We start from the raw sequence: 19,645 nt of genomic DNA, 5'->3' as shown, positions 1-19,645 counted from the left end.
GCTGCCTTCTGGACCTCCCCCAGGAACCTGCTCGTGAGCAGCTGTGGGCATTGGGCTTCTGTGGGGCACGGCGTTCAGTACGAGCTCCCTGAAGCTATAAATGTGAGCCTCCTCCTCGGGACGTATAGCTTTTTCCAGCTTCCCCACGATTGTGGGATTGCTGGAGAGAGGTTTCTAAAGTAACTTGCCTTGCCTGATTTCCTTTTCATCCCTTATTGGGAGCAACTCTGTGCTTTTCAGGCACGAAGTGACCCTAAATCAAAATATCAGCCTTTGGATATAAAGATTTTGCTTGCCGTGGTGTGAAAACACTTGTCTATAGGCCATTTAACCTTCAGAGTATGTGTATACAAATCAGTATATTTGTCTCTGTTCATTAACATAAAAGCTATTTGTATCTGAGTACAATACAATTTCCTAATACAGTTCACCGTGATAAATGCTTTTTTTTTCTCCCCTTGAAGAAACGAGTCCAATTATTCCTTTTAATTAGGGAGAGCGTGCGTAGTCCTCCATCCGTCTCTCTCTCTTTTTCTCTCTGTCTTTCTGTCTCTTATGTTCACAGTGTTTAGTCTTTCCCTGTGAGAGTGAATGTTTTTTTTTTCCTTTCTCCTTCTCGAGAATCTTACAGATTAAGACAAAAGATAATTACTTGGAGGGGTAAAACTGGCAGGTTCCCACGACACTTAAAATTAATGAGCTGTTGAGGACAAAATATACCTTGTCTCTGGCTCCGTCGTCCCCCACTCCCCGCCCCATCCCCCCCTTTCTTCCCATTTAACACATGATTTGACTTTTTGGCTGTGTTTGCCATTTGGGTATACGGCTGCTGTAAAATAGCGAGTGGTTACAGAAAGTGGATTCATTGCAAAGCCATCTCTTTGTTTGCCTTAATTTCATCCAGTTTTTAATTTTTGTACTTCTGAACGCTTTCTCGTCTTCCAATGATCTGATCAAAACAGTCTGCAGAAGGATGCTGTTCTGCGGTTCCCAGGGCAGCCGTCTGGCTTAGGAGGTCCATGGCTCATGCCTTCCTGCCTGGGATCCCGGTACCCCCCACCCCGCTTCCAGAACCATTTTCCCAAAGGAGCCGCTTCCACGCTCCTCGGCAGCTGGATAGTGCCAGAGAAGTGCATCCCGAGTCAGGTGCAGATAATGCTGATGCGGGATCTGGTTTTTTCCAGATCTCAGAAAGCGCTCGCTGGCTAACCTAACGGTGCCGCTCTTCACGCATTTTCCTTGAGGTCCCCGTGGAGCAGCTGGGTTGTCCGTGGTTCGTATGGAAAGGAGTGGAATGAACTACATCTCTGGCCCATGCCAGTGTGGTGATCCTGACAAGCCAGCGTTTGGCCAGTGCTGGCTTCACGGCCTGCTCGCCCCTTTCTCAATGAATATTCTCTCTCGCTGATTCCTCCAAGCAGCCCCATGAGGTAGTAAATGGGGAACTAAAGCTTGGACAGGTGCTAGCCCAAGGTCACATAGCACATGATTCTTGGACTCAAATTTAGGCAGCTTCCTCTCAGAGCCTGAGATTTTTGGGGGTTCGGAGATCTAGACCTAAGTACAGGGTCCACCAAATCTCTGGAAACCATGATGGAGCTAACGATGGAGAAAGATGCTCCAGCCTAGCGATGTCTGGGTTCTTGGTTTTGAGACCCCTTTCTACTCAGGGACCCCCAAAGGACTGTATTTATGGGTATTTACCATATGAAAATTGAAAGTGAGGAGATTTTAAAATATTTTTAAGGCTTCTATTTATTTTTTAAAGCTTATCTTTAGTAATCTCTACACCCAACATGGGGCTTGAATTCCCGACCCCGAGATCAAGAGTCATACGCTCTTGTGACTGAGCCAGCCAGGCTCCCCTAAAGTATTTATTATTTTTATAAAAAGTAACTATATTCCAAACCCCAGACGTTACAGCTGGGAAGAGTTGTATTGTTTTACATTTTTGCAAATCTCTTTAAGATCTGGCTTAGTAGAAGACAACTAGGTTCTACTGTTTTTGTAAGCCGTCTCCTGCAGTACCTAGTTTCAGGTGATGTCTACGAAGAAAATCCGTCCCAGACGAAAATATAGTCGGAAAAGGGAGGAATTTGGGGGGATGATTTTATCCTTTGGTATCACACCCAGACTCAACCAGTGGTAGTTTCCTGAAGGTTGGTTGGTACAGCAGTCTGAACCGGTCCAGTGAACCTTTCATGCTCTGTTACATGAAAATCCATCAGTTTGCCTTGGGCTTTGAATGGATCTCTTACCCTTGCACAATTTTGTCACATTTCGTGTTGATCATTTGAAAATAATGCTTCACCAAGTACCTCTTCCAATTGTCAGCACCTTCACTAAACACGGTCGAATAGTCCTGCATGTCCCCTGGCCTCGCCAGAGAAGGCTTTCCATGTGGAAAGGCGCTGGAACTCGGTGGCAGAGAAAGCTGTCCCACGACTGTAATTTTTGCCCCAAATCCACTGAATTCCATTCCTGGCAGCAAAAGCTATTTGTTATTTTTCATGGCAGGATCATTAGATTCATCTTTGAGAAAAACAGTGGCCAAACCACTACATCAGTCCTTTCCGATGAAAATAGTGTTCCATGCAGACAGCTAGCTTTGCATCCTAAACCATCACACTGCGTCGCCTTTCCCTGGAAATAAGCTACGTTGATGTGCACCAGAAGTGCTTCACGTGTATTTGCCATTTTGTCACACAAAGCATGGACACCCAGGGGTCAGGATTTAGTACCTGTAACCATTTTAGTACCTGCTTTATTGCTCCCAGAGATGAGAACTGGCTTTCCTTTCCTGCCTTCTTTCTTTCTTTTTTTTTTTAAAGATTTATTTATTTATTTATTTGAGAGAGAGAGACACAGCGAGAGAGGGAACACAAGCAGGGAGAGTGGGAGAGGGAGAAGCAGGCCTCCCGCAGAGCAGGGAGCCCGATGCGGGGCTCGATCCCAGGACCCTGGGATCAGGACCTGAGTTGAAGGCAGACGCTTAACGACTGAGCCACCCAGGTGCCCCCCTGCCTTCTTTCTTTTTAACTGGTAGTAACTGGTAAGGATGTATACAATACTTAGGAGTGTGGTTTGCTGCGTCTGCACTGATTTGTGTTCAGGCACCAGCAGTTTTGCCGGGTGGTTTTTGTTTTTAAGAGTGAGCCTCGTGAGAGGGTGAGGGGTGGAGGGGCAGAGGGAGAGAGAGAATCTTAAGCAGGCTCCACGCCCAGCATGGAGCTCAGCACAGAGCTCCCTGCAGGGCTCAATCTCACGACCCTGAGATCATGACCTGAGCCGAAATCAGGAGTTGGACGCTTAACCCCGAGCCCCCCCCCCCATGCCAAGTGCCCCCCCCCTTTAAAAAACTAATAGTTGTATTGAGATACGATTCACAAATCCTAGCATTTATCTAAAATGTACAGTTCAGTAGTTTTTCGTATATTGAGTTGTGCAGCCATCCCCACAGTCAACTTTGGGGGGTGTTTCATCATGTTCCCCCTGGAAAACCTTGTTCCCATCAGCAGTCATTCCCAGTTTCCTGAAACCTCCCCAGCCACTGGCGACCATGCATCTGCTTCCCGGCTCTCTGTTTGGGTCTGTCTGGTGATTTCATATGAACGAGCTCCTACGATATGTGACCTTTTGTCATTAACTTCTTTCTTTTTTTTTTTTTTTCTTTTTATAAAGATTTTATTTATTTATTTGAGACAGAGAGAATGAGAGACAGAGAGCACGAGAGGGAGGAGGGTCAGAGGGAGAAGCAGACTCCCTGCCGAGCAGGGAGCCCGATGCGGGACTCGATCCAGGGACTCCAGGATCATGACCTGAGCCGAAGGCAGTGGCTTAACCAACTGAGCCACCCAGGCGCCCTGTCATTAACTTCTTTCACTTACTATAGTGTTTTCTAGACCCTTCACACTGGTGCACGTGTGAGTCCTTGATTCCTTTTTTTAAGGATGGATAATACCCTGTTTTGTTTATCTAAATACCAGTTGACGAAACCTTTGGGTTTCCCCCCAGTTTTTAATTATTAATTGTGCCTCAAACATTTATAGACAAGTTTTTATGTGGAGATAAATATTTGAAGATTTGTTTATTTTAAAGAGAGCATGGGTACACGATTGGGGGAGGGGCAGACAGAATCTTTTTTGAGATTTTATTTGAGAACCTGGGCGGGAGAGAAGAGAGCACAAGCTGGAGGAGGGGAGGAGGCAGAGGGAGAAGCCGACTACCAGCTGAGCAGGGAGCCCGATGCAGGACTCGATCCCAGGACCCTGGGATCATGACCTGAGCTGAAGGCAGCGCTTAACCGACTGAGCCACCCAGGCACCCCCCGGAGAGAGAATCTTGAGCCAGCTCCCCCCTCAGCACAGAGCCCAACGCCCGGCTCCATCTCAAGATCCTTAGATCATGACCTGAGCCAGAACCAAGAGTCAGGCGCCTCAGTGTGGACATGTATTTCATTTCTCCTGTGTACATACCAGGGAGTGGAATTGCTGGGTCACATGGTAACTCTGTTTAACTTTTGGAACCTCTGGCCTGTTTTCCAAAGTGACTGCAACATCTTACATCCCCACCAGTGAATGAGGCTTAGAATTTCTCCGAGTCCTCACCAGCACTCCCCATTATCTGTCTTTGGAGGACGGCTATCCTAGTGGATGTGAAGTGGCTGGTGTCTCATGGTGGTTTTGATCAGCATTCCCCTGATGCTGATCCACTGTCTCTTTGTACCATTCCTGAAATCATCACGGTGAGAAAGGCAAATAAGGATCTTGGTACAATGACAAAAGTAATTTTGACCCAGGGAATCCCCCGAAAGGGTCTCTTATCCCCCCAGGGGGTCAAGTTGCTCATTAAACCAGTAGAAAAATACCAGATGTGTTTTCAGCATTGATTTCTTCTTGCCCGGGCTGGGCATCAGCAACATGTCTTTTTCCCATGTAACAGAGCTCTGCCCAGGCCAGCTCCTTGTCCGTATCAAAGCCCTTCTTCATGCTTCTCTGGGCAGGGAGGACAGAAAGCAAGAGGAGGGCTTGCCAGGTGGTCTGACTCCTTAGTTGTCTGAGCCGGTCCTTCTGAACGCGCACTGAGGAAGTTTCCCAAACCTCCATGCATGGAGCATGCGTTCTCCCCATTCTACAGAGGAGAACACTGAGGAGCAAATAAACTTGCCAGGTTGCAAGGGAGTTGAGCTGCTACATAACACAGTGTTACAAATGAGAACAGACCCATCGGAGCACATCTCTTTAACCGAATGAAGGGAAGTAATTACGGAACCGACAAAGCGCAGAGGAGTATGGAATATTTGAGATTAAAAAAAAAAAAAGAAAAACAAAACCCCAAACGAGCCAGCTTCCCGTGCTGTTTTCAGTAAAGAAGCCATGTTCACTGCTCTAGAAAATGGGTGAACGGTCAAGAATTGCCTAGATCCATGTTCCTTAGCTTGAGTTTTAATCACACCGAACTATGGCTTCTTACGGATGTTGCTTTTAATTTGTCTTGAAAGTAAGCACAGGGGCGCCTGGGTGGCTCGGTTAAGCGACTGCCTTCGGCTCAGGTCATGATCCTGGAGTCCCGGGATCGAGTTCCGCATCGGGCTCCCTGCTCGGCGGAGAGTCTGCTTCTCCCTCTGACCCTAACCCCTCTCATGTGCTCTCTCATTCTCTCTCTCTCAAATAAATAAAATCATAAAAAAAAAAAGTAAGCACAGACGCTGTCGGCGTGATCGATGGGCTCTGACAAAGCGCAGTTACTGACACTTAGAATAAATGCCTGTCATTCGCGGCTCTCCAGTTTCCCTGTAACTGAGAGCATCCAGGAGCACCTCCCACAATGCTGTATCATACACCGTATTTTTGATGCGCAGGGTCTTTCACTGCAGGATTGAAACTCTGTTTAGAATAGGCAGTCACTGGTGCTGGGAGGAACTTCCGAGATCGAGGTTCTCAGCCAGTCCGGGCAGGAGAAACATAAACGTCTGTTCTGTCATCTGCCTGCTTGTAACTAAGTGGACTAAAGACGACCGTGTAAGTATTGGGATCAGAAAACAATCAGGAGGAAACGTGGAGGGCTCTCTTAGCATTTGGAAATACGGGTGGGCTTTCTAAGCATAAACACGAAGACAGATTTAAAAAAAAAAATGGGTTAGGGGATGCCTGGGTGGCTCAGCGGGTTAAGCGTCTGCCTTCAGCTCAGATCATGATCCTGGGGTCCTGGGATCGAGCCCCTCATCGGGCTCCCTGCTCAGCGGGGAGTCTGCTTCTCTCTCTCCCTCTGCCTCTCTCCCTGCTTGTGCGTTCTCTCTCTCTCTCTCTCTCTCACAAATAAATCTTAAAAGAAATTTAAAAATGAGTTAGCAGATTTAGCCTCACAATAGATGGGAAAGCAAATGACAGAGAAAAGGAAAATACTTGCAACCTCTGAGGTATCACAGTCCTTTAAAGGACAGAACGGAGGTGAAAGAGAAAGTTCAGGGAGCTGGAGGTGGTCGTCCTCAGAAGAGAGCCTTCGTTGGTTTTGAGTTCATGGAAGGGGGCCGGGGGTGGAGGGGCAAGAGGCTTCTTCACGCCAGCAGGAGGAGGCTCCCACTGAGAGGAGTGGCCAGGCCCGTGGTACCCTGTGTCTGGAATTCTGCACAGCCCAGTTGGGGCAGAGAGCAGGTGCCCGAGGGCGGTGGGGGGACCTGTAAAGCTGGCCTTTGTCAAGCCCTTCACAAAGGACAGGTGCGAGGGCTCCACGGAGCGTCCCTGCCTGTCCTGCCTTTCTCCTTCCCCTGAAGGAAGAGACCAGCCACCACCACCGCTGGGATGGTTGAGGGGAGGGGAGCCCTGTGCTGAGGGAAGAACAGGTGGGAATGGCTCACAGGTTCCGGGGAGAGTGGCCGGACCTACAGGTCCGTGATTGTCAGCCTCAGCTGTAACGCAGAGGAGGGGACTCACTACAGGAACCGAATCGGCGTTTCCTGTAAAGATGCCGAGCATAGTGCCGTCCTCTTCTGAACTGCCTTGGTGGGTGGCCTCCGGGGGGTCGGGGAGGGGGTGGGCCTGGGAGGCGGGCAGCCGACTTCAGCAAGCACTCCCCTTCTCCGCCTGTTCTGTTGGCTTCATCTGTAAAATGGGCATGTTGACCACATCCTGCCGGCCCCTTCGGATTCTGAGGCTGGGCGTGGTCCACTGCTTGAGCCAGTTAGCCAATTCTTCTGGAATAGAATCGGTTCTGGCTGCCACTGACCGGCTCTCTCCCCTCTGGTCGCCTTCGGGGCACGTACAGGAGCTGCGTCTCTGACCCGTATCTGTGGGCAGATCCTCAGTCTCCCGATGCATGACTTTACATCTGAGAAGATACAATCCAGATCTCCCGCGTCTTCATAGGCGGGGCGGTCCTGTTCTCGGGATGTGCCCGTTTGTGTTCATTTCTTCGATATAATTTCTCTTTTTGTTTAAGGTATGATGTTGATACTCTGAGGGCTGCTGGGTTTTGTTTTGTTTCGGTAGGGATTGGTAAAAATAGATTTTTCAAGCGTTTTAACCACAGCAAATAATTCTTTGGATATGCTTTCAAATGGTTTTTGTCTCAGGGCCTGGGATTATTCCCGGTTTTTACGCTGGGGGTGGGGGGGAAGGTGGTGTTTTGACTTGGGGTCGCCCTTGGGCGTGGATGGGACTCGAAGGCCGTCCAGAATGCTTTCTTTCCCTTTGACATCAGGGCCTTTGGCACTCACTCGATGGTAACGATCCCTGATGTAGTGACCTCGTTCTCTCTCCTTCCTTTCTAGTTTTCAATGGTTCCAGCAGGTCATCACGGGAGAAAGAACCTGTTCAAAAACACAAAAGCAAAGAGGCCACTCCCGGGAAGGAGAAGCACAGCGATCACCGGGCTGACAGCCGGAGGGAACAGGGCTCAGCGGCCCCCCCCCCAGCAGCCCCGTCCACGGGCTCCTCGGCCAAGGGGCTCGCTGCTAACCACCACCACCCCCCTCTGCATCGGTCGGCTCAGGACTTACGGAAACAGGTAAAGCCCGGCCCTGCTACGCAGGTGACCCCGCTCTGGCCCCCAGGCTGCCTGCCAGATGCCACCTCCCATGTCACCAGCGTAACTGAAGGGGACACGGGAGCTGGAGCCTCACGAACTCCGTAACGAGAGGGCTCACACCGCAGGAGGGTGGTGCTCAGAGGTAGGACGGGGAGGGAAAGCTTGCCTTTGCAGAGAGGGGTTTGTGTGTGTGCCCCTCCTCTGAACGTCCGTCGGCTGGTCTGGTGGTATGTTCACATTCAGCCCTGGAGCTCACCCTGGGGTCCTGTGGTTGGCGATGGACAAAGGGAACTTGCCTCTTGCATTACCCCGCTTCCACCCCCGTGTCCTGGGCGCCAGATGAGTTAGAGTCCTCTTGCTCTCCGGTTGAGCCCAGAGAAGCTACACCTTAGAAACGGGCCAGCAGACTGCCCAGCGCTGTCCGGGGACAATCCTGGACTGCTTCCCTGTTCTTCGTAACGTGACAGGTTAGCATCTCTTCCGGGACTGAGGAGCAGAGGATGAGCCTGGGTGCTCACCGCTGAGCAGCCCCCCGCCGGATCAGCAGGGTGCAGCTACATCTAGCTCTCCAGCCCCACCTCCCCCTGTCCCCCTTTCGGGGTCGCACTAGGTAACACGGATCCTGTCGGGAAACTCTCAAGAATGGCCTCAGGCTCAGCCACTCCTGTTCCCATCTTTGGGCAGTGATTTCTCAGAGCCCCGGGAGGCTTGGTCGGGAGACAGGCAGGTGTCTGGAGGCACACAGTGGAAGGGCTGTGTTCCCCGGCCGGTGGCATTTCCACTGACCCCTCTGCTCCTTTCTTGCCGCATTTTAAAGTCACGTAGCCTTAGGGATCGCAGATGAGCTCTCCTCACGGGGTATTTATGACCCAGAGCTAACCTTTTCCCCAGAGTAGACCAGAGACTGACTGTAATCTTTAAAGATCGAGTCAGGGCAAGGACGGAGGAGATTTCCTGAGCGGCAGTGTTCTAGAAAGACTGAGAGATGGCGGGGACACAGTGGAATTTCTCCCTTTGTGGAGCTGCTCTTTACATACGGCCTTGTTCTTGGTGATAGCACGGTTTCTCCCTGAATATGTGTATTCGTATTGTGTATTCGTGTGCATACGCGTGGGAGTGCGCGTGTGTGTACACATATCGTTATTAGTTTTACCCTTAGTGTTTAGAGGTGATTCAGCTGTTCGGGTGGGGTGGGGTGAACAGGCAAGAGTCCTCATGTTGGCGTTTTCCAGGGTCCTCACATACCTCTTCATCCTCGGCCCTGTTATCTTGAGATCGAGTAAGTAGTTGCCGCGTATTCCCGTAACACAGGCCTTACGGTTTTCCTAGAGAGCACAACCTCGAGTGATTGTGGGATTAACTGGCCTCCCGGGACCCTGCTGGAGGCCCAGTTCTCGGGACCAGGAGGCACCACACCTGTGTGTTTTTGGCAAGTCATCCCCGCTCCCTTTCCAGAGTTGGCCTGAAAGACACTTGCGCACAGTCCTCCTACAGGTGTTCTGCTCATGAAAGAGAAGAATCAAGAAGGGACCTGCAGAGTAAGGGGAGCTTGCATCTGTGGGGCAGGACTGACGGGCTTGCAAATGGCCCGAGTAAGGGATGAATAGGACTTGATGTTCAGGTGGAATCATGATCGCGCGCGCGCGCACATGCACGCACACCCACCCACACGCACACCCACCCACACGCACGCACACGCACACACCCACGCACGCGCACCCACATAAATGCACACACCCACTCACACGCACACCCACACACATGCTATACGCACACACGCATACCCCCCCACGCATGCATACCTACACGCACGCACGCCCACACACACCCACGTACGCGCACACCCACCCACACACATGCACCCACCCACCTGCACACATGCATACCCCCACGCACGCACACGTACACACCCACACGCACACCCACACATGCACGCACACGCACCCACCCACACCCATGCACGCACACCCACCCACACGCACACACCCCCACACGCACGCACTCACGCACGCGCACCCACACAAATGCACACCCACCCACACTCACGCACACCCACACATGCTATATGCACACACGCATACCCCCCACGCACGCCCCCCACGCATGCATACCTACACGCACGCACACCCACGCACGCCCACACATGCGCACACCCACCCACACATGCACCCACACCCACGCACGCACACACCCACGCACGTGCACACCCACCCACACGCACGCGCACCCACACAAACGCACACACCCACACGCACACATACGCCCACACACGCACACACACGTACACATGCACGCACACGCACACCCACCCACACCCACGCACGCACACACGCATCCCCCCGCACGCACTCCCACACACACGCACACCCACACAACGCACCCCCCCTCCACACGCACACACGTACTTTGATCCTCACAGGTGAGTCCTAATTGAGTAAAGCTCTGGTGTCAGTTGGTCAGAGCGCCCCCCCAGCCGTCAGCCCAGCCCCTCAGCTCGGGATGTCCCTTTGTGACTGAGCGCTGGAGGGAAGAGTTGGTGGCGTAGGGATGACCCCTCCACCCCCTTGCTCCCTGGCATGCACATGCGGCCCGTTTCCCACGTGTGCAGCCTGGAGTTAGAGGAGAAATCCGGGGTGCCCCTCGTAGAGCAGCCTTCCGTCCCCCAGTAACTGCAGGACCCTGGCTTGCGTGCTTTTGTTCAGGTGACCGCCTTTGCAGGTGGGGTGTCAACGTGTCAGGTCTTTCCTCCTACCTCCCCTCCCTCCTCCTCCCCTGTCCCCTCGCCCCAGAAGGGCCGGCCCAGGGCTCCAGCTCTCGTTTGGTGCTGACCGCGACCTTCCGGGAATCGTAAGATACCTGATCCTCCTGGGCCCTGTTCATTTGGAGGCAGTCACGCCCACTCTGTTCGCAGCAAGATTGGGAGAAATGAAAGGACAATTTGGAAACCACCAAATCCCGTTATTTAAAGACTGAGAAAATAAGGTCAGTAAAGGTAAATTGCAGATTCCTTTGATGGAAATGACCAGAATCTGACCTTTCATCCTTCACCCGCATCAAAGATGGGGGCCAGAGGGTATGTTGATTTTTAACTTCAAATAGGATTAATTTATCTGGGTCTGCCTGAAACCGAAGGATGGACGTGCATCGTATTGAGGGTGGGTGGGCGGTTGGGGGTACAGTGTCCAGGGGGTGCTCTCAGAAGGGGCTTCGCCCTGTTTGCGCTGATGCACTCGGAGGCACTGATCGCCGCTCTTTTTACTATGAGAGCCCCTTCCCTGTTACCTTGCATGAGGCCGTGTGTCCTGGCTGTGCTTTGTTAGAGCCCGAGACGGAGCCTCCGAGCCTGGGCCCGTGCACTTCACCTTGCCAGCCTCACGCTTGTATGATGGCGGCGGCGCTGTCCCCGTCACGCGTGTGTGCCGCCCTGGGCTTGTCGGGGGGCGGTGGCAGGTAACATGGACAGGAGCTCCGTGTCCTTAACCTACCTCTTCAGTTTAAATGCACTAAAAGACCGTAACACGTTCAGGATGGTGAGACCGATGACCTTAGGCCCCGGGAGAGGGTTTTGAAGTGTTGGTTTCCAAGAGCGTCCCGAGCAGGTCTTTACTCTTCGGAAGTTTGTGCGGTCAGTAAGCCTGCAGCAAACGCAGCCCCCTTCCTGATCTTCCGTATCGTGCTGAGGCTGAGTCCGCACCGTGGAGGATGATCGCCTTGCGCAGACTCGCTTGGTGGGAAGGTCTGCTGAGCTCTGGGTCCTCACAATCAGCTGTACCCAGGTTGCCGAAAATGTCTTGGCCTCAAGGATTCAAAGAGGAGGTTTAAACTGATCAAAGAATTGGGAGTAGTTTTGTTTTGTTTTAAAGTTGTGGAAAATGAAATAGGAACATCCAGAGAGAAAAAAAAGGTCAGAAAATCACCTCCGCTGTTAAGAATGTTCAGGGTTTTAACTGTGCTCATCAGGTCACACTTGTAGGTGGAATTGTACGTGTTGGTGGCGTGTTATTTGTGACTCAGTTGCCTGTAGTGGGAGCAGGTGCTTTCAAAGGTTTAGGGACTCCACCTGAAGCCTGCGCTCATGAATTTGGGTCTCACCCTTTTTCTAAGAATGCGGGAGCCTGCCATCCCAGCAGGCCTTCGCCCCCGGAACTCACTGCCCTTCTGGTGCAGTTGTTCATCTCAGGCCCTTTGGTTTTCAATCCAAGTTTTAAAGTTCAAGCGGGCTCTGCCCAACCAGCACATGTTTCTCCTGAGCACCCCCTGAGCCCCTCCCCAGCTCTTCTGGGGTCTGAAAGGATGGGCCGGGGCTCCCGACTCAGCGGCTCCCTCTGGTGGGAGACCAGAGCTGACGATGGGATTTCCGGTTGTGAAGGGAGGACGGCTTCTCCGCCTCGAACCGCCTCATGGCCACGTGTCTGGGGGAACGGGGCTACAGGTGATGGGTGGGTGGTGGTGGGCGAAGAAGAAGCTGCAGACGCCCCACCTCCTGCGGAGCTAGGTGGTTGTGGGGGCGCGGGAGGCAAAGGCCCAAACCCCTGCCAGAGCCAAGAGAAGGAGCAGCTTGGAGAGAGGGAGTTTCTCAGTCCAGGATGTGACTGCACAGCAGAGGTTCTGCGACACACACTACCTTCGTGTTAGTCCTCAGTGAATTAAGTGACCTCTCACGTGCCCCGGGCAGGGCTGGGCAAGGACTTCCCCAGGGCCCGCGCCAGTGAATCAGACCCGCCGCTTCGCGCGCTGGTGGCTGGCCCGGGCGTTTTGTTAAGCTGAAACTCAGGGTTTGCTGCTGCTTGATAAGGCAGTGGGTGGGGGTGAGGCCCTCAGTGGCCAGGTGACACAGTGCTGTCCGCAATTCCAGTTGGGCATTGGACCCCTGAAGACAAGGACAGGCCAAGGAGTAGGCAAGGTTGCATGCAGACAGGGGAGTCTGAGGTTGCTGGTCCTGTTCGGTCCCTGCCTAAGGACACACAGCACCGTGGATGGAATGGACATGGGTGTCCGGGTTGGGCCAGCTTGTCAGCTGCATCCAGCCTCTGCTGGGTGGGCCGTGGGGTGCGGGAAGAAGGAATACGATCCATGAAATAAGCCTTTTCCAGGCTCCATAACTTACTTTTTGAAATCAAGGTCATTGTTCTGATGAGTCCCGAGGGAGATAGTTTTAGACTCTGAGCTTGTGATGTGGACATGCAGTATAGAATTTGGGTAGCTAGCTGCTCTTGAAGAGGGCTTTGTAAGGACGGCGAGGAAGGAAAGGACTAGAGGAACTCCTTCTGGTAGAGCTGGGCATTTGGCTGCACATCTTGGCAGTAACCACTGGTATTCAAGGTGACAGAAATAGGTAAAGAAGAGGGGGGTTCTTTTTGCCGTTGAAGGTGGCAGAATCCTTCTCTAGAATTCTGCCATGCAGGGGATTGACCTGCCCCTAGCACGCTGGGAGAGGTCATCAGGTGCCCCCAAGATGGCAGATGGAGGGACTGAAGGCCTCTGCGCTCTTCTTTGAGGTGGGGTCTGAGAGCTCCCCCCCTGGCTGTCCAATCTCCCGCGGGTGCTCTGGGAGGCGGGGCGCGGGCTCCCACCCTCGAGGACCAGGTCAGCATCCGCGGTGGGGGGGGTTAGGCTGTGGAATCCGCACTGTTGGGGCTGGGCGAAGACTTGCAATAGGCTGTCCTCTCTATGGTTAAGCAAAGACTGAAGGCCTAAAGGGCGCTTATTCCGCTTCGAGGATCCTGGATCCCTGAGGCCTCTCTGTCTCTTGATGATGGAAAAAAATCTCTCTGAGCCACAGCAGGATTTCACTGTTTTTGTTTTTCTAAATGGTTTGTTTTGTGTTTAGTTAATGGAAGCATTTAAAAAAAGAGATCTTTGTATTCCCCGCTTTACCTCCTCTTCCTGATCAGTGGTACTCACCAATCAGTGGTACTCAGATCAGTGGTACTCCCCATGGGAAGTTTGTCTGCCCCACCTGCAGGTTGTATGAATGTATTTTTCACCTACTGTTGCCGGGCTGCTAGTTGTTTTGTTTTAATTTACCGTTCGTTATTCCAGATCCCTCTGCCCCCCAGCTGATTTGGTCAGTCCTGCTTCTCTGTAGGGGCGATGAGCAGTGTACCCCCCGGGCCTGCCCTGTGGTCTCCCCAGGGTTGCCTGGCCCCTCACTGAGTCCACACTGGCTCCCCAGAAACCTGACTCTAGACGCCCTGGGGTTGGCTTACGGAACACAGCCTCATCCCAGGAAGTTAGGGCTTTCATTGGACTGTGTAGAGTCAGTGACATGAAGAAATATGCTTCTTGCTCCATTTCCAGAATTGCCTACTGATAGTTTGCCTCCGTGGTTCTCAGAGTATGTTCTGAATCGGCCCCGGCATTGCCCGGGACCTCGTTAGAAATTCGGGTTCTCGGGCCCCATCCCAGACCTAGTGGCTGAGAAAGCTCGGGTGTGGGGCCCAGTGATCTGTTTTGGGGACAGGCCCTCCAGTGGATTCTGACAGCCCTGGTTTGGATACTGATGGGAAAGTTCTGGTTTTGTTTTTGTTTTTCCCCATGTGGGCGAAGTGCATTTTCCTGGGCTGGGCCCAGGCCTCGGGCAGAGGTCACTTGGACTTAGGCCGTGTCCTGGGGAACCCGACTCTGGCGAGGCAGCTTCGGGGCCCATGGGAGCCGCATGTCTCCGCCTGGCAGGACAGGGTGCTTGTGTGTGACTGCAGCTGGTTGGTCAGCTTCCCTGACTTGGGAGCATAGGCTCCTTCGACCCAGTCACCTCCTCATGGGGGTTACTGATTGGTGAGAGGAGATGCCCGTGGTTCTCTTACCGGGGATTGTGTAATTTTTAGTCGGCCTCTTTTGGAGGTGGTGGTGCTCATGGAACCTTAGAGTCCGTGTTCGGAATTCATGTTGTAGATGACATACTGAAGCCCAGGATGCAAACGACCTGTCAGAGGCCACCGACAGGTAGAGCTGGGATGGGACGTCCACCCCAAAGCCGCGTCCCCCACAGCAGCTCTGGGCTGGGCCCTTCCTCATCCTTTGGAAGTGACGCGTTTCCGGTGTCCTCCCTTCACTCTCCGGTTTCGCTTTATAAACAAGGGTGACTTCTGTGTGTCCCAGAATTACCGCCGCGTCCAGGCCGTGCAGAGGGGGGCTGCTTGGCTCACCCGGTTCCCATAGAACCGAACGTGGAGTTTGTCGGGGATGGGAACACAGGAGCTGTCCGTGCCCGAGAGGGCGGGCGGGTGGGCACCCTCTGCTTGGCCGAGAGATGAGGCGCATCCCTGTTCCCTGGGGCCCCGTCTGCACGACCACAGGGCAGTCCGAGGCCAGCCACTGGCAGCCACGTGCCCGGGCCTGCCCCATGACCTGCATGGGAGCCGGGCCACATGATTGCGCTTGCTCTTTTCTCTCTGTGGTATTTTCGTTTCCTTCCCTTTTTAGCACCTAGATTTAAAAATTCTGTGGGCAGAGCCTGCTGCTCTGTGGAGCACGCGGAACGGTAGACTCGTCTTTTCTTGGAACAGGGTGTGTGTGTGTGTGTGTGTGTGTGTGTGTGTGTGTCCGTCCATCCCTAAATGGGCGCAGGGGCTTGCCGCTGTAAACGTCCTTAACCTGTGACAGGTGACGGCAGGTGAGTGCACAGGTCGTCATCGTGAAACACTGCTTTCCTGGAAGCGCCCTTAGCAGGGACGTGAAAGCCACCCAGGAAACCATGCTGTGGGCACGCGGGCAGGCGCCATGTTTTTGTGCGGCAGGATAGGCATGGGTTTGTCCGAAGATCCCGAAAGCGAGTGTCCGAGACTTGAGTTCACGGGGCGCCCTTGTCGGGAAGCCCGTGTGGCCGCTGCGGCCGGCTCTGCTGGGCGCCCCGCGGGGAGAGGTCGCCCTCTTGGAAGGTACTAATTCTGCTTCTCTTGTCCCTCCCAGGTTCCGAAGGTAAATGGAGTCACTCGAATGTCCTCTCTGGGTACAAGTGCAACCAGTGCCAAAAAGATGCGCGAAGTCAGACCTTCACCGTCCAAAACTGTGAAGTACACTGCAACGGTGACGAAGGGGACTGTCACATACACCAAAGCCAAGAGAGAACTGGTCAAGGAAACCAAACCCAATCACCACAAGCCCAGTTCCGCTGTCAACCACACAATCTCAGGGAAAACTGAAAGTAGCAATGCAAAAACCCGCAAACAGGTGCTATCCCTCGGGGGGGCGTCCAGGTCCACCGGGCACGCCGTCAATGGCCTCAAGGTCAGTGGCAGGTTGAACCCAAAGTCATGCACTAAGGAGGGGGGGGCGCGGCAGCTGAGGGAGGGGCTGCGGAACTCCAAGAGGAGACTGGAAGAGGCACAGCAGGCCGAGAAGCCGCAGTCCCCGCCCAAGAAGATGAAAGGGCCGGCCGGCTCTGCCGAAGCCCCCGGCAGGAAGGCGGCGGCGGCGGCGGCCCCCGCGGCGCTCGCCCCCGCGGAGAAGACTCTGCCGCATGGGCCCGTGAAGAAGGAAGTGCCCGAGCGGAGCCTGGAAAGGAACCGGCCGAAGCGGGCCACGGCCGGCAAGAGCGCGCCGGGCAGACAAGCACACGGCAAGACGGACGGCGCCTCCTGTGAAAATCGTTCTACCTCGCAAACGGAGCCCTTGCACAAGGCGCACGAGGCGGCGGCCAAGCCCGACAAGGGCGGCGGCCGGGCCGGCTGGGCGGCCATGGACGAGATCCCCGTGCTCAGGCCGTCCGCCAAGGAGTTCCACGACCCGCTCGTCTACATCGAGTCGGTCCGCGCTCAGGTGGAGAAGTACGGCATGTGCAGGGTGATCCCCCCTCCGGACTGGCGGCCCGAGTGCAAGCTCAACGACGAGATGCGGTTCGTGACGCAGATTCAGCACATCCACAAGCTGGGCCGGCGCTGGGGCCCCAACGTGCAGCGGCTGGCCTGCATCAAGAAGCACCTCAGATCTCAGGGCATCACCATGGACGAGCTCCCGCTCATAGGTGAGCGCCCCCCCCGGCCCCCCAGGCTGAGACGGGGAGGAGCTCGCCCCGGGCCCCCCAGGGCCGCAGGCCGGGGCCTGCCCCTCCACACGGGAAGTTAGCTGGTGGCTTCCAGCCTGGAGCCCGGGAGCCCCGCTCTGGGCGGGGTTGTTTCTCTGGAGGCCCGTAGATGCTTGTCTCTGCCCTGTGTCCTCACGTGGGCCTCCGTCCCAAGCCTATTTTGGCATCACTTTCTCGTGTCTTAAGGACTTCGTGAAGTCACAGTGGGGTAGGTGCTATCCCTGTGGCGAGGGAGTGGGGGGGAGCGTCTAAGATACTCGCTTTACCTTCGTCATCTCTTTATAAAGACCGTTTCCCAGTCCAGTCACTCCTGAGGCACTGGGAGATAGAGCTTGAATACTTGAATACGTGGGTGACACAGGCCAGCCCACTCCTCTCTCTGTCCTCCTCGCTTTTCCTTGCCCATCACTTTTTCTAGTGACCAGCGGGGCCCTTTGAGAGACCCCAGATCAGGGGACGGGTTTAAGTTTCTCTCAAGAGCTGGGACCACTCCAGAGCTCATCTCGGGGGCCCCCTGTGTGAGTGAGCATCCCGGCAGATGTGGGGGCCCCGGCCACAGGCAGAGCCCACGTGTCCGTTGTCCTCCTCGGTGCTGCTGCTTGCTCCTCGAGCATCCCTTGTCTGTCTGGTGGGATGAGCTGGGTCTGCAGAGTGGGGGCTTCCTTCGGGGACAGCCAGGTTAAGGGAGGTCGCACACAGCCTCCCTGGTTCAGCTCCAGACCTGTGAAGTGGGGCTTGTTGTTGCCTCATTTCCGAGGTCCCGAGTGTGCAGAAGCGGGGAGGAAAAGAGCCATTTTAGCCACCCAAGTGTCAGGAGTTGGCAGGAAGCTCAGGCTCCCTGCAAGATGGAGGTCTCATTATTCTCTCAGCAGGTGCCTGCCACGGCGAATGCCTGAGTGGGAATCACTTAATTTGAAAAAGTCCTTGGTTTTGGGGTCCGCGCTCCAGGATGGCACGGTGTCAGCTGACGGCATGGGGCTGTGGGAACGGGCTGAGCAGGTGTGAGCAGTCCGTGCGGGCTGTGCCCTGGGTGTCCTCAGAGCAGCCCCAGGCCCTCCCGGTCGTGGTGAGAGGCCTGAGGGCCCCCTCCCCCCACCATGCTGGGGGACCGTGGGCCTTCTGGGGACAGGTGAGGCAACCGGGTGATGTCATAATGGCAGCCGGTAACCGTTGGTTCAGAGTAGGTTTTCTTTTTTTTTTTGTGAGTTTTTTTTTTTTTTTAAAGATTTTATTTATTTATTTGAGAGAGAGAGAATGAGAGACAGAGAGCAGGAGAGGGGGAGGGTCAGAGGGAGAAGCAGACTCCCTGCCGAGCAGGGAGCCCGATGCGGGACTCGATCCCGGGACTCCAGGATCATGACCTGAGCCGAAGGCAGTCGCTTAACCAACTGAGCCACCCAGGCGCCCCTGATTTTATTTGACAGAGAGAGACACAGGGAGAGAGGGAACACAAGCAGGGGGAGTGGGAGAGGGAGAAGCAGGCTTCCCGCGAAGCAGGGAGCCCGATGCGGGGCTCGATCCCAGGACCCTGGGATCATGACCTGAGCCGAAGGCAGATGCTTAACGACTGAGCCACCCAGCTGCCCCCAGAGTAGGTTTTCTTAACCTCGAGCCCTTCCCGTGCCCCCCAGGGCCAGGTGGACGTGTCCCCGGGGTGTGTGTGTGCATGGTTTGCTGATGCATGCAGGTGTAGCCCCTGGTCTGTCGCCATCTGTGAAAGGGGTGCTGGGCCAGCCTGTTACTGTAGAGGCCTCGGGCCCTCGTCTGAGCTTGGCCTCCCCACTGAGCAAGGGACTACACGGTTTTGTGGCCACGTCGCAGAATCTGCTCTTCCTGCGTCAGCCCCTTGGGGAGCAGGGGTGCGGGAGGCGCTTTGCCACTTGGCAGCCCAGCAGCCCTGCAAATGGGCCGATGGGAGCGGGTGAGGGGTCCATGAAATGATGCATTTCCAAGCAGTGTGTGCATTTTCAGGTGCTCCTGGATTCTAACGATCTACAAAGAGAAAAATACGAAAGTTACGGATTGCTTTTCTAATCCGTCTGTGCCGAGAGCGGCTGTGGTGGCTCACGTCCCTGTCCACCTCTGCTAGTCCACAGCGTGCCACCAGCCTCCGCCCTCCCAGGCCTGAGCTGCAGAGCTGGAGTGAGGGAGGGGCGCTCGGCCTTTGGCCTCTTCTGGCCAAGGGCAGGGCGAGCTTCCTCTCATGTGTCCAGCCTGTCACCAGGCAGAGCTCCTTGACGTGCAGGCTGCTGCACTCCTGTCCCCTGGTGTCACAGAGGGGCTGGGGGACCTGTTCCCTCATGCATCCCCGCCTGCCCCCCCCTCCCCCCCGGCGGTCACGCAATGCCCGGCCTGCCCTGCACTGGGATGCTGTTCTCAGGCGGCTCTCAGACACCACAATAGTTCGGCTTCTTTTACTTTGGATAGAAATCAGTCCCCACCCTCCAATGACCTAAAACTTAATTTTTACTTTTCTCACCTAGCATTTTGTTAGGTATTTACCTCCCAATAGTCAGTGGATGGTTATTCTGGAAGATTTTGTTCTCCTTGATTGTCTAGAGGGAGGTTGCCTTCCAGGCCCCGCGTAGACAGCCC

At 54.4% G+C, this 19,645-nt stretch overlaps 1 protein-coding gene across 10 annotated transcripts in view; it reads left to right on the top strand.

Annotated features, from left to right (window-relative positions):
* JARID2 (jumonji and AT-rich interaction domain containing 2) overlaps positions 1 to 19,645 on the top strand; it is a 260,030-nt gene that overhangs the window by 220,895 nt on the left and 19,490 nt on the right. For all 10 annotated transcript variants that reach the window (XM_064597156.1, XM_064597150.1, XM_064597151.1 and 7 more), the window contains 2 exons: positions 7,769 to 8,004; positions 15,937 to 16,990. In XM_064597156.1, the coding sequence (XP_064453226.1) occupies positions 7,769 to 8,004; positions 15,937 to 16,990 (1,290 nt within the window). The remainder of the gene's footprint in view (positions 1 to 7,768; positions 8,005 to 15,936; positions 16,991 to 19,645) is intronic.

This window comes from Mirounga angustirostris, unplaced genomic scaffold (assembly GCF_029215605.1).
Source record: "Mirounga angustirostris isolate CCGP_5_RB_7025 unplaced genomic scaffold, mMirAng1.0.hap1 SCAF_8, whole genome shotgun sequence".
Taxonomy (NCBI): domain Eukaryota; kingdom Metazoa; phylum Chordata; class Mammalia; order Carnivora; family Phocidae; genus Mirounga; species Mirounga angustirostris.
This window is presented reverse-complemented; position numbering and strand designations above follow the sequence as displayed.